The sequence below is a fragment of the Trichoplusia ni genome, chromosome 2 (genome assembly GCF_003590095.1).
Source record: "Trichoplusia ni isolate ovarian cell line Hi5 chromosome 2, tn1, whole genome shotgun sequence".
Taxonomy (NCBI): Eukaryota; Metazoa; Arthropoda; class Insecta; order Lepidoptera; family Noctuidae; genus Trichoplusia; species Trichoplusia ni.
Genome location: NC_039479.1, coordinates 9,617,899 through 9,633,442, shown reverse-complemented (window position 1 = coordinate 9,633,442; position 15,544 = coordinate 9,617,899). Strand labels below are relative to the sequence as shown.

General features: G+C 34.8%; 1 protein-coding gene across 1 annotated transcript in view; it reads right to left on the bottom strand.

Moving 5' to 3' along the window:
- Positions 1 to 4,657: 4,657 nt before the first annotated feature.
- LOC113506735 (transmembrane and TPR repeat-containing protein 1-like) overlaps positions 4,658 to 15,544 on the bottom strand; it is a 126,921-nt gene continuing 116,034 nt past the window's right edge. The window contains exons 8-15 of the mRNA XM_026889570.1: positions 14,836 to 14,957; positions 14,410 to 14,574; positions 10,505 to 10,618; positions 9,677 to 9,820; positions 9,126 to 9,325; positions 8,530 to 8,695; positions 7,338 to 7,461; positions 4,658 to 6,483 (exon numbers count right to left, since the gene is read on the bottom strand). Of these exons, the coding sequence (XP_026745371.1) occupies positions 6,157 to 6,483; positions 7,338 to 7,461; positions 8,530 to 8,695; positions 9,126 to 9,325; positions 9,677 to 9,820; positions 10,505 to 10,618; positions 14,410 to 14,574; positions 14,836 to 14,957 (1,362 nt within the window). The 3' untranslated portion in view covers positions 4,658 to 6,156. The remainder of the gene's footprint in view (positions 6,484 to 7,337; positions 7,462 to 8,529; positions 8,696 to 9,125; positions 9,326 to 9,676; positions 9,821 to 10,504; positions 10,619 to 14,409; positions 14,575 to 14,835; positions 14,958 to 15,544) is intronic.

Sequence of the window (15,544 nt, the reverse complement as noted above, 5' to 3'; positions counted from 1 at the left end):
TTGCACAATGTGCCGCGGTAGTCTGTAGGCCCGAAACTGAAGTCTAAAAATTCGCAAAACATCTAAAAACTGAAGTTTAATGCAGTGAACTAAATAAGTTTAGATTCAAATAAAACCAACAAATATTAAAAATTAAACGGATTGTTTGATTTCCATCTCACAAAAGACATACATTAATTTAAAAATACCACTTACAAGAACCGCTTGGGGAATTCAACAAACATTTCAATGCATTACGGCTTTGGAACGCAGTCATGGCTCGGAGCGCGGTATAAAACCGGCAATGTTTGCGTAAGGCGATTGTTGGGGCGTTCTTTGTGTTCCCCCCGCGCCCCCTCACCCCCGCAGCTGCATCGCTTCCATTCCTCAAGGAATTAGTTGAGGAACGTTGATGTAGGAATATTGCGGAGTTTCCATCTTCGCTTTATTATGATGAATTCATTTTGACATGGTCTGGTTTTCGCTTAGCTGAGGTTTTTTGACTTTCATGTTTTAAAATAGAATAGGTGATATAATGCCAAATAGAAATAGAAAAAGAAGTGAAAATATAAAATAATTCGGTTTCAGAGAAATGCATCCAGTAATATTTCCTTTTTAGGAGATGTTAGATTTCAATCCCTTTCAATCAGTTCTCAATAAAAAGAGAAAATATATTAATGTAATCAAATAGGATTTATAGTGCAGATCGTATTTCCATATCGATATCTTCCTGAGGGAGTCGTCATCGGCAATGAAGCCTGGAGAAATGGAGTAATAGGGTAAGAAATCTGCAACATGATCGCGGCCGTATCATGTAACCAATCAAATCTTTACGACGACTTTATATTTCAAAATAAATTCTATGTACACTAGCATAAGAGGATTGACTGCAAAAAGTTAGAGTAGTTGAGGTCATTACGCCACACCAACTGCGACATGTCGTGGCTGCGATACCTGCGTAGGTCAAGCGTTTTAAACGAATGCTTGTCTTGAGTTTTGGTGTCTTTGTGCATGACACTTCAATGTTTGTGAAATCCTCACGACACAAGGATTAATTCAATATGAACTACCTTACTTTGCTGCAAAAAATCCAGGTCGGAAAATTGTAACTTTTCTAGGTAGAGCGGCACAGTTTACGCAGAAAATATTACCTAATTCAATTACCTTTTCAAGAAATAATTTTCTTTAAAACTTACGTAAGGTCCTACTAGTTTAATATCCGTCGCATCCGGAACATCTCACATCTAACTCGCGGAACGTGTCGCAGCATACGTGTTCCTTACTACCGCCGCTAAACAATACCTAACACTTACTTTGTCACACTATGATGAACATATTCCTGCATCTATCTAAGTTCTTCAGAATTTTTGGTAATGATTAGCTTATTTTGAGAATTTCACTGGAATTGCAATTAACTTTTCAATGTGCTCTTTGCTAGAGCCTCATAGCAATAGGTTTTTGTGGATTGGTATAAGTATAGGTACCTAGAGTACCTACCTATCAACATTCATTTATTATTTTAGTCTTGTTATAATATGTCATGATGCTAAATCATGACAAAATTAAAGTACTTAGCTTATTTTTTTGTTGACTAATGTACATAGCTATCGTCAGATAAAAACAGGACCTTTACTACTTTAAGAGAACTACGCGTAATTTTTTCTCATTCTCAAAGCAGAATAAACCGTTCTCTTCAGAAGTATGCAGTAGCTTCCATCTGTTGCACACACTCTACCCATACATATCGTGGTATAAGCTAGGTTACTCACGCGCTTAATACTTGTTAAAATCTCTTAGATAAACGTTGCATTTATTATGCTGAGATTGCTTGAATAAAATAAAAGTTATAAATAGTTTTGATGGTTTGACCTAAAAGAAACTCTATAATTATGCTAACCACTTGTCGTTTAGATACCAAAATCGCCGAAATTTGCCGGAAATTGATACTGCCTTATGTATGCAGATTCTTAACTCTAGGGAGCTTACTATGACCTCTCTAAGTTTAGCAGTTGCAGTAGTAAAAACGAGACATTGCTCTACATGGTGTAGTGTGGCGTAGCGCTTCGTAGCATGGCGTAGCACAGCGCAGCACGGCGTAGCACGGCGTAGCACGACATAGCACGGCGTAACACAGCTGCGACGTTTCTTTAGTAGAAGATGGTAGCTCCTGTGCTCATATATTTACAAGACCGGTGAGAAACGTCTGCAGTTTAAAAGAGATTTCAAGTTTTTAGTTTGTTGTCTGTTTGTTTTAGTTAGTTACCACATGAAAAATGGTTGCCAGTTTGAAAAGCAATTTGTTCATGTTTGTTTACGATAGATATATCGCTTTAAAGACCAGTAGAATATGTTCTACTTGATATAAAATTTGAACAAATTTAACAACGTAAATTAATTCAACATTCTACAGATCTCTTAAACTGAAATTTAATTTATATGTAATCGAATAAAATCATGTAGCTATTTCCACAAGTCAATGCAGATATTATAGTCCATTAAAACATCAACGACAAACCTTTGCCTGAGATAAACTATCTTGAACATTTATTATGCCATTTTAACAAAATTGCATCGTCACTCTAAGAGCAAGACTCCATCTACAGGCGTGGAAACAAAGTAAAAAAACCTGTTAAACCCTGCATCGAACTTAGCGCATCACATCTTAACTCAACCGCTAAACATAATTTACAACAAATTTTCAATTTGAGTGTAGTCTCGAAGTGGTGATTACCAAGGATTTGTCACCAGTCCGGCTCGCGAGAACTTGCAACTATTTCGTCTAATTTAAACTTTGATCCGGAGAGCCAATGTTCCCCAAGTATTTAATGAGTAAACTGTTTATTTTGTTTTTATGTTCAAAATTAGTTTTCTCGGGATTTTTATTTATTGGCTTTGTTAAACTGTTATCGGGAGTCGATTAGTTATTTAACTGTGGGTATTAAAGTGATTTGTTGGAATTTTAGTCGTTGTAGAGTTTTGGATAAACGCTCTACCAACAATTTATAGTTAAATGTAATGGGGCAACTGATTACAAAATTCATTTTTCCATTTCGAAAATAATGCAAAAAAAATCCTCATTTTAATCTCATAAAATTAAGAATAACATTTTTACACTATTATTACGGGAATTTAATGATCTAATTATGCAAACCATCCTCACCTACAACCTGAAAGTATTCTTAATTTACAATATTCTGCTTTTAAATTTTTTATTATTTTCTAATTTATGAACCATAATCATTGGTTAGCTGGCGACCACCACAGCATCCATATCTACATAATCAATCCATTTCTCCATTGATCTATCTATCTTTATCACATAACGCCGAACAGTATTTATAGCTAACAGTTTTCCCGTGCATGTTTAGCAACTGATCTAAATTCCTATCGGAAGGTGTGCAATAGTTCTCCAGTCTAAAGTATCAGGGAGTTTCTTGTTTTATATCGGGCACATTCTCCTGCTTGAAGTTTGTAGAGAACATGCACTTGGTCTATACTTGGTATAATATATTTGTTTCAAACGTGGGTTTGGTAAGTTTAATAATGATTGTGTCTATATTTATATCTTCCTTTATTTATTTATGTACTGACTACTTGGTATACAGTTGATTAAAATCTTAGAAAAAAGCATTTGGTTGTAAATGAAATTATAATCAAGCTCTATTTTTCTGATACTACATAATTGTACTCTTTATCTAAGATGATGATTATTAAAGAAAAACATACTATATTTAAGTCATTTTACTTGTAGGTACTTACGTAACTTACCTTTATTGGTTACGTTAAGACGAAACCATGTGAGGGGTAGATACCTTATTTCATCAATCATTTCTTTGCTGTTAATATCAACCTTTTTGCCTGACTTGCACATTAACTTGACGTCCAGTAGAAGAACGCTCGAGATTTACGTACTTCCTCGTCAGAATAAACCTTAATGCCAGCATGTTAAGATTGAAAAAAGCCTAACTACCACATCTTACCTCTTTCGCTAAAAACTTTTATCTGCTGTTTATGATTCATGAATTCAAAGATAAAATTAGGATGCTAAAGTATTATCATGTTTCAAGAGTATTTCGCTTTAATAATAAAAGCAGCGCTATTTATTCAACACTAAAATCTTGAACGGCTGCATAAAAACCCCTTTAGACGTACGCGGAAAAACCAACTCCTCTCCAACGTGATAAAGTTGTTTTTCGAAGAATATATGTTACCCACTTGTTGCAAGTTCTAGGATTCCATTGTTGTGAGATTCAATCTAAAGGATTAGCAGTATTATTAGACGGGGTTTAGTGGGAACACCGACTGAGGTGCTGATACGTGGAAAGTCTTATTCAAACCTCAAGACTCTTTAGTGCTCTTTGTTCTATTATTTTATCGCGAGCTGGATTTGTGTTTTCGGAATGTGTTTTATCCTCTATGTAAATAGTTGTGCGATTTACAATAGGAGCTAGAACACGTAGCTATTTTAGAATTGCGCAATCATTCCATAGCTCTTTTGTTATGTTTTTATTGTTGGTATTTTTGAACAATTGAAAATTCATATATACTTTTAAATAGCAAGTTCTATTTCATACCAAACATACCAACTAGAAAGACATCAATCATAACATAAATAACGGTAAACCCATTTGACCTTTAATATCGATGTCAGACACAAAAAACAATGAAACCACCAGAATATAATTCAATTGTTTATTCTCAGTACATTCAAAGCATTGTCACGTGCCAAAGTCTATACTTATAAATATTATTTACATCTTATTGTATAAAGTATTGAGATCGTTCACTATTATTCTGACGTTGACAGCTATATTTGCGAATGTATTATTCAAGACGTGGGTAAACAACTTTGAGTTATACAAGTATGAAATGTGTTTGTGAGTGGTTTCTGATTTTTGTTTCGGGTATTAACGTGTTTAGAAATTCAGTCTTTCATTAATTTTAACGAATTATTTCAATACAAAATTCATTAAATTTAATTCATTCGAAAATAGAATTTTAACTCAATTGTAATTTCTTTACAAAAATGTATGTGTTCACTGTGAGTTCTTGAAGCAGTATTGTCGTAGTGCAAGCGAGACACAGCTATAGTTTAAGTTTGCTCTCTCACTTTCACAAAGGCAACAGACTCTTCATCTATGTCTTATATAAGAGCTCATAGTACAAGCATTACCTTATAGCGATTATCATACAATTGTTTGTAAGTTGTCAACATCAGAAAACGTAGGCACACAGTACTATTTGTTGAGGACACACCACTTGTTTCCTTCTGTAAGCGTTCGTGGTGTTTGGTAAGGCCAAGCAAGTTCCTTTATCTAGTTGTGGCACAATCCTTTAGCCTTTATTTTCAACCATTATGAATATGTGACAATATTCGTACAAAAATGTAACAATTATTTTTGGTTATAACTTAGTGTTTAAAGTAATTTGTTTTATAAAAAAATGAGATCAGATTACATTTATCACAAACTTGATATTATCAAACATGAGCACAAAAAGAATTATACAATGTTTATAAATAAAATAATATAAGACATTTTACGAACGTCAATTCCAGTGAATATTCAAACGGTTGATCATAATTATTATAAATATCTAATGCTAGCGTAAAAATGTTTGTGCATTTCATATAAATCACCCCTCACACTCTGACAAAAATAGATCGTTTCTCATTTTCATTATCGCTACACATCGTTTAAATTAGTTTTCTATCTAATGACATCCAATTCAGAAACTCATCTCTCTAAAAGTTTCCAAAATCGATGAATGCTCTTAACTACATCTTGCGATATTGTCGGCGTATCTAAAACTAACGTTTTCAACAAAACGGCGAAGCGGTTCCTACGAAAAAAAAACGTACACGCTCAAAATATCACACTCCAAATCAGATGGATAATATTGTAAGGTTCTTGTCAAAATATTTCACTCACGGTCACTTAAATCACTTGAGGTATTGAACATGAACAAACATTTGAGACATAGGACCTTTTAAATCAGGCCTGTCATTCGATTGGGAGTCCAGTCAATCTTATATTGAAAGAAGATACATTTAAAAAATGAGTTCTCCAAATGTGAATTGAATTTTATTTCCATTTGTATAAGTGTTAATATTTTCAATCACTACTAAGTGGCCCCGTGTCTCAAGTGCTTGTCTCAAACGATATAAAATCCATAAAATTAATAAGTTTTCATAAGTATGTGCTCCGCGAGGGGCGTACCAATGTTTGCTATAACACCGCTGTTCTTCTTCTTATCTTTTCTATGCAAGGTACACTTTTTGTCTTTCAATCCGATCTCGGATTTGTTGTGAGTCGTTTTTATTTGTGATGAAACAGATAGATTACGTTTTTTGGTCGCGCACGATCTATTGTCACTATCATTTCTATCACTTTTGTTTTTAGCACTTTTAGCATCTACAGTTTTGTTTTTTATTTCTTTTTGAGGTATTCTTTCTTCTTTCGCCGCAACCGCCAGTTGGGAGTGGTCAAAGCATTTTGTTGATTTCTGTAAAAATAAATGAATTAAGCAAGTCTTTCAATAACCTTATCATATTCTAGGGATTTTATAGGACCATACATATTTAACTTTTAATAATATATCACTTGAATATCCTAGTCTCGACGTTCATATCATTGATTTTTCCATTAATTTCTAGGTGTCCAACCAATAGTTACTTTGTAACTACAGAACTTTTAATTGCAGTGCTATCGATTGAATACTGAAGTGGTATCTTTTTGAGCGTCCACCTGTGACTTGGTACTTCGTTTAATACGTATGTTGTAAGTTTGTTGCAACAGTCTCTGTCATCAGTATTAAAACCTACATTGTAATGATTGACCACTACTTTGGATTCTGTTACATTATCACATACAATTATAAAATATGGAAATAACTTTACTTTTTGAGACATGATAATGATATGACAAATAATTGACGATAGGGATTATTTCCATTTAACCTATCCTTAGCCAAATCCGTTTGTTATTGTATATTCGATAAATACACAGCAGGAGGTCCACATAGGTGGACAACCTATGTGGGATGTTAAAATTTTGTTTTCAACGTCTACACTTGTCTGGACTTCAAAAGAAACTGTGACCCCTTGAGTTCGTTTCGACATTTCTTCTCAGGGTAGTCAGATAGGAAATGTCGACTCCAGCGTTCTCAAAAACATAAGACATGTAAAAGTGATGATGTATCCTACTTACAGAATAAATGATTTCATTTCATTTCATTTACAAAAATATATGGCACGTATAATTGAAAACCTACATTTTTAAAGAAAAAAATAGAAAGGGGTTGTTCCAGGTTTTGCTTTAAAGTAACACGACTATGCAAAAAATAAGAGTTTTACTTACAGTAGGGTTGACGGCTTTCGAGTATATTTGTGCTCGACCCTCCAACTCCATTTTGAGTCGCCAGTCTCTTAGGTACATGTGTGCGGCGGCTGCACTCGGCCACCCCCGGCGCCACGTATGCCATCTAATACATTCCATTACGTTAATTAATTATGCTGTGAATGATTTTAATTAATTTGTCCATATGTCTGGAATTGGTATGGTTATAACGCGACATTGAAATTATGGAAGTTTCAATATACCTTTTTAAAAAAAAAAACGCCTCCTGCACTAAAGAATTTAATCCTTGTGTCGCGGCGGGTTTTACATACATACAATTCACATGCACAAAGACACCCAGACTCAGAACAAGTATTCGTGGATCGCACAAATGCTTGTCCTACGCGGGGATCGAACCCGCAACAGGTCGCGCAAAGTGGGTTTGGCGTGATAACCTCAACCACTCGGCTATCCTTGCAGTCAAAATAAAATAAAACATGCAAGTTATTAAGCAATATTTGAACACTTTGAACACAGTGATAAGTTTAAAATTTTCTTGTTACCTGTTGAAATAAAATAATTCAACATAAAAACCAATTACTTATCTCTAACCAATTCAATTTTAGATTAGAAAAAGTTTCTAAATTGCGAAATTGGTTATAATCGTTTTTAAATTAATTTTATGTAAATAGATTTTTTAAAGTGACCTTCTAGAAAGTTTGTTATTTCAAATTCATTTTTTAAAAGGAGCTTCTGAAAATACTTTCGTTTTACATCAGATTGTTGTAGAACAGATTCGAAGCCGTATTCTAGTAATTATCGTGGGTCCAGTAGAAACGTATTAAATGAATCAAATCATAAAGTAATTTTTAATTGAATTTTGGGGCTTTATCACAGTTCTCTTAGGACCTATAATAGAAGAGTATATTTGTAATAACCTATCAAAAAGCCATGTTAAAGTATATGAGGTTATGTATAAGGTTTGTGGGGTCTATGAGGCCATTTTTTTTGGTACGTATTCGGGGAATCCTCATGGACACCCACTCCCTCGGCGGAGGAAATGAGTAGTGTCAGACTTTTACTGACTAAACCTGAACTGCCGTGCTACGTCTTCCGCGTCTTGTGTCGGTGTATGGTGTATGGCAAGGTGTAGCAATCCTTCATACAATGGGGTCTATGGGGTCAATGGGTTTAGACAGGTTTCATTACTGACCTTGTTAACAGCTGTAGTGTCCTGGACTTCTGTCCCAGCGAGCGGTACATTAGGGCTGTATACCTAAAAGTGATCAGGTCCGCTCTCACGTTTCTGTCCACCCCTCGGTACCTAAAACTTAGTCTAGTGGCTTCTAAATAGTATTTTGCTGCAGGTGCTGGTAACCCTAAAATGGAAACTACATTTAGATTATGATTTAATTGAAATTCTATTTTTTTTATATTTCATATCATTTGGACCTTGGATATTATGGTTCCATTTTAGAAGATAAACTGGTGACCTTGTTATTGTTATTGACAGCTATAGTGAAAAAAGGCTAGGACGATGAACAGTGTCACTCAAATCAATACGTTTGATGTTAATAGATTTACATTTTCGTTCAACTTTCGATGATAAGTTTTAGCTTTTAACATGAGATAAAGTGTAATATCTACTTAATAAATAAAAATTTAAAATAATAAAAACAATTATGTTGAACGTAACATGACCACCAGCATTTACATTGCGTCAGCGTAGACAAATAGACGGAAGACCAAAATTGTGCACACCGCACTCTCTTCTATTCTGGCCTGATACCTACACCACATTCAACTCACCTCTACTCCTCAACCAGTCCCCGTACAGCACATAATGCTCCCAATTGTTCGGTTCCAGGTCCACCAGGCGCGTCAGTATCCTTTGCTTCTCATTCTCTGTCCTCAGCGTCAGGAGTTCCACGTGTGCTTGTACGAACCTCGGCTGTAGCCATATGCATTTCTCCAACATTGATATTGCTTGAATCGGCTTTCCATTTTTCCTAAAATATTGCTTTATTTGTAAATATTGTTTTTCAGCTGCTGTGTGTTGTCATTTGCCTTTTAAATAGTACTTTCATTACATCTTTCAAAATGAATCTTTTCCTAAATTTTAAGACCAAAATTACGAACCCTTTTTGGTCACAAAATTTTGCCTTTGTCTTTGAATAATAGCCAAGTAAAATGTGTGATATGATTAATTTCAATATTATTAGTAGCGTCAATGTCTACCGGTCGCGCTTGAGAACATATGAAGTGGCCTATGTCTAGCAGTGGACTGCTGTAGGCGGAGATGTTGATGATGATGATGATGATGATGATGAATGTCTTCTTTATTGATGTTGGTTACTTACTTATAAAGCTTGCCAAGATTATAGTGTGCGTTCACATGGTATTTATTAAACTTGATGGCTTGCAGGAAGTGGTGCTCAGCGTTGTCCATCCCCGATACTAAGGTGCCAATGTTGTTGTGGGCGCTCGCGTAACTTGGCCATAATCTACAAACACGTCATAATCAATAAAAAAAGAATATATATTTTTAATTACACTTTTCTAGTTCACTAGATGAATAAAATACCAAGATTTATTTAAGTTGCATGTTTCCTTCAGCAAGAAATTACTAAAACAATAGCAAAATATTATTCACAACTAATAGCAGTTTGTATCTAACAAGAGATTCTGTCTATAACGGACAATACACCGCTCAGTTGCCTACAACACTTCAAGTATATCAGTGGGATCTATTACTAAGGATCTATTCACCCATTTAATAGCTGGCAAGCTGTCTTTAGCAAGCTGTAATGCCTGGACGTTCATGTATATCGCATGGGGAGTCTGCCACAAGGCAATTAAAGGCGATTGGCACGCAATTTGATTGCAAGCGTAACGGACGCAAGAGGCCTTCGTCATTCATTGGACTGTGCATTTGAAGAGGAATCGACAGTGTTACGTGATACTTGGATTTATATGACCAGTATATCTTGACCTATAAAACGGAATGTACTTAGAACGCATGTTATTAAATGTAAACTTTAGTAATATTGAACCAACAAAAATTTTATCATGATATAGTTCCTCCAAACACGTCTAGCGTTAAATATCTCGCATACATGACGAATAGCTAATAAACTTCAGCGAACTCCGGCCGCGATAGTTCGCGTTAAGGCAAACGGCTTTGTTACCTCAAAGCTTCTTTGTAATGTTTGATGGCGCTGTCTTGTTGTTCTGTCTCGCGTAGAAAGTTCGCCAAGTTGTAGTGCAGTTTAGCGTTTTGCGGCAAAGTCACTAAATCCGCCCTGTAACAAACAAAACACATTTGGAGGTAATTTACGCCCGAATGCGGCGACTGTAGAGCGAATATTGCAAGACTTGTAAATCGTGGTTACCATTTTGTGTCATGCTGAATACATTTCTCTTTAATGTTTTTGGAAATGAAAATTTCGTGGTGTTTTCGTGTGAAACTTTTTAGTGTTTGGGTAAAACGATTTAAGACTGAAGCCGTATTTGTTTTTAAACTGCGGCAACGCTTTTTAAGATTTATCTACGGATTTAACATAAACCATTCATTAAGCCCTTCTGTTTTTTCTTCTTTGCACAAGCAAAATCATATGAGCATTACAGACAAATTAAAGTCCCAAACACAAATATCTCAACACTTTTATAAGTACTAAATTTCAAACGATACTTCAGATTCCTATTTCCTGATCTAGAAATTGAGCCAAAGCCGAACTCAATGTGTTTCATAAATTAGAAACACTCAACCAAAAAGTACTATAAACTTTTCTTCGAATATATTTGTACCTTATGAGACTGTGAGTTTAGCGTTGAATGTATGAGATCCATTTAAACAGGAGTCGAGACCTGAACGTTCGTCTTTAAAGGAGTCGTTATGTAACTTTATCTAGCTCGGAATGCATTGAGTTTTCGGTGCCGAAAACTTTACTTGTGGGTAACTGGGCGCCCCTTGAAGTTACTGCAATGTGCACCCTCTCGCTTTACACAAGTATTCGACTTGAAACTATTTAAAACAGGTCGGTCTCGAAGTATGGAACTATCTGTACTGAAGTATTTCAGTTACCTGAAACACGTTACTTGGAAAGAAAATGATACTACAGACTTAAATAGCGGTACTTGGAAAATAATATTTCTGTTCATTGCAATACATTTATGACGATAATGTTGACTTCAAAGTATGTTATTTTAATTCTGAAAAAAGTAGAGTGTAGCTTCGGAAAGAGTTATTAATATTCAATGTACATACCACAATCACTACCGTAACAGCACTACAGACTAATACAATATACAAACAAACAAAAAAACTAAATCAAAATCGTTTCATCCGTTCAACAGCTACTACGAAGCAGACAGACTCATACACACAGACAGTGCAAACTTGATAAAAACTAACTCTTATTTTTCAAGACACATGCTGTGTTTGATAAACCTACACATCTAAATCGTTATTTCTCGAACATTCTTCATCACCATCCAATAAACGATATAGTTATTTTACGACAATTGACCCTTCGTAACATCAGAAAATATAAAGTAGATAATAAAGATATCTTTATTAGCCTTCTGCGAGATTCCTGCGACCAATGAGCAGTTTGGTGTTGGTTTACTGCCCTATAACTGTGCAGTGCAATCATCAATCTGGATGGCAGGCAGAGTAATTAGTTACCAGTGCCTTCCTCTGGGAACAATCTCTCCAAAACTGTAGTTGTTGGTCCCATTTAATCTATGCTGTTATTTTGTTTAATTAACTTTACACACACTTGTGTGTAACGTTGCCTAAAATTAAGGGTGTATAAATAGTCATAAAATTGGTTTGTTCCTACTTTTTTTCAAAGGTTTTTTGAAATAAGTCTAGAAGTAACAAGTACTAAGAATTATCTCATAAATTAAGATCCACTTTGGTATATAATATACAAGGAAGGTGCACGCATCATTGTCGTGGTTAAGTGATACAATACTTCATCCATAAATACACTTTGATCAACATGTAAGTTATCTAAAACGGATTAGTTAAGCATATAAAGAAATATATAAAGCTAAAGAGTTTGTTTGTTTCTTTGTTTGAACGCGCTAATCACAGGAACTACTGGTTTAAATTGAAAAATTGTGTTGTATAGACCATTAATCGAACAAGGTTTTAGGCTATATACCATCACGATGCGACTAATAGGAGCGAAGATACAATGGAAAATGTGGAAAAAAACAGGGAAAATGTGGAAAAAAACAGGGAAAATTATTCATCTTCGAGAGCTTCCGTTCAAAAATTCCTAACTTTAATCTTCTAACAACGCGGACGAAGTCGCGGGAAACAGCTAGTTATCAATATAAAAACAATATCACCAACGTTGTGCACTCTAAGTCTTCTAAACAACACTATAATATAACACACAGTTTGTATCGCAACACATCTCATTTGCATAGAGTTGTATCAAAAACCATTAACTGATTGAAACTGCGGACGTAAACGATAGTTTTAATTAATTACTTTTACTAGACGTCCCGATGTAAACAACTATTGGAAGTAACGACGCTCTTAATACTTCAATAGTTAGTATAAAGTGTTCGTATTTATGTTTTAAGCGATTTTGTTTACAATGATTTTGATTATATAACATTTTTATTAGAAACTCGTGAGTCAAGATAAAGACTTTGCTTGCATTCAAACTAATAAATTCTTGTGAAAAGGGTAGAAATGGATTATGTCGTAACTTCGTATTTAGATTTCGTCTAAATTGAATTAAGATACATAAAATGAAAAGATAAAGTTATTTTGAATACTATACTTTTATAGCAGTATCCATGAAGTAACTTCCAAGTATTTTTCTTTTAAAAATTCAATGGTTTTCCATATTATGTTGCATCTATTCGACGAAAAAACACATTATAAGAGTCACTGACACGCAAAGAAAACAAAATAATTGAACTTCGAAATTTTGGTCGTTGACTTCGAAATCGAATTGCCAGAACTCTATTTGAAAGGCATTCCCATTAAGTAAACCTCTTAAAATGGCTCGAACACATTCACTTACCCATAAACAAGTACTAAAACGTCTTCTATAGAAAATTGAACGGACTCATAAACCGGCAAGAGAGTTTAATATAACCGATATTTCATTACTGAGTATTTTATGAAGTTACCGTCTGGGAGATACGCTATATCATGTCAAATGTTTTGCTATTGCTACGATAGATATTAAATTTATTAAAACAAACCTTATTCGTTTAGGTGTATGTTATAGTTTTGCCTGTTACCGATATAAGTTTTAGCTAAACTTTTTAGTATCGTCAGATTTGATAAGGCTGCTATGTAGGAAAATCACAGGTTTAAGTCACGTGACCCAGAGATACGAAAAGTCATTTTCATACGTTTGAGCATTTTTTTATTGTGCTAAAATAAATGAATGCAAAGTAAAATTGGTTTCCAAATTAACTTATTAGTCTAAGTTCTAAAGAAAACTATAAAATTCGTAGTAAGAAGTGGCCTTGAGAAATCACACTAAACAAACTTCAAAACTGAAAGAATGTAATTATCTCAAGTTGATAATAAGCTGTAACTGTCTTGAAGCATCGGTAGCAACTTCTATAATTATAAGACATAATTACTTGGTATTAAATAGACATTACCTTATACCGATGTGCTTAATTTATTGCCTTGATACTTAAGGCAACGCAAGTGTTCGAAAATCGATCTCAGTAGCGTGCACTTGGAGAGGCCTATGTCCAGCAGTGGACTGCGATAGGCTGATGATGATGATGATGATGAAGTGTTCGATTCCAATCTAGCACTTATGGATCACACAAACGTTTACCCTACGCACAAGCCATAATTCACAGTAGGTTTGTTTGGCGTGATGACTACTTCCAATGTCATACCATCTTACATCTCCATCATATCTCATTAAAAACCTATGCAATAAACTGCCTAACTTATAATATACACCTTCTGTAAATAAAACAAGCTATATCCAATTTCCTTAATAAAATTAAAGTTTTGCGACCCACTCAGCAGACCGAAGTAATTTCCCCGTGAGAGTAAATATTTTGATATTAGAGGCACGTACGAAATGCTTACCTCAACAGAGTGGCTCGGTCCCGCCAGTCAGCGTTCCTGCGATGTGTCCGTGCCACTCCACTGGCAGCCAGTATTGCCAGACCCACTGCCAGAACGACTTTCGTCCCAGGCTTGGAGCACCACATCAGCTGCACTCCGTATGCGGTTATTATTACGCTGCCCACGCTATGATAATAAGGAACAGATTATAATTACGATTTTAGTGGTGCTGTAATAATTCATAAGCATTAATTAGCTCATATATAAATTCTTTTTTTTGTAGCTGTTTTCTTTTACACTTCATTTGTAACGAAACAAGGAATGGAACAGTTACCCACGAACTTCAAGTTATCCTCTTTCCCTTATCACTACTATAACACTATAGAAAGACGCCTGCGTATAAAAAAAAACAAAAGGGAATAAATCCAGACATATGGAATTAAATACCTCGGTATATACAACACTCTTTCGGCAATAACAAATCCCACGGTGACTAGTAGATTACTAGCAGGCACAAACGGTAGAACCATTAGGAGAAGACCGATCACTGCTGGCGTGTGCTTCTGTACCTGAAACAAACAAAATATTAAATACAATTTTAGTCTAGTGGTAGTTTACGAGGTTCTTGCAAGCATCAACAATAATCTATACTAATATATAAAGCTGAAGAGTTTGTTTGTTTGAACGCGCTAATCTCAGGAACTACTGGTCCAAATAGAAAAATTCGTTTTGTGTTGAATAGACCATTCATCGAAGACTTTAGGCTATAAACCATCACGCTGCGACTAATAGGAGCGAAGATACAATGGAAAATGTGAAAGAATAGGGCAGGTATAAATCATAACTTATTTCTTCTACCCACGCCACGGGGACGAAGTCGCTGCCAACAGCTAGTGAATAAGATAAACTGTATACATATTTATTTTTAAAAGTAAGTTATGCAGTTGGACATCTACACTAACATTTTAAAAGCGCATCTAGAGCCATTTCTGTAGCGTTTTAAAAGTTCCTGGAAAACGGTTTACTTAAAATGAAAACGTTTATTTTGGTTTAGATCAAAAAAAAAATTGAAACTAATGAAAGTCTATTGTTGTCTCTTTTAGTTTAAAGTTCCGACGAATTAATGTTTTACAAGTCAGTTACTTTAAATGGTATA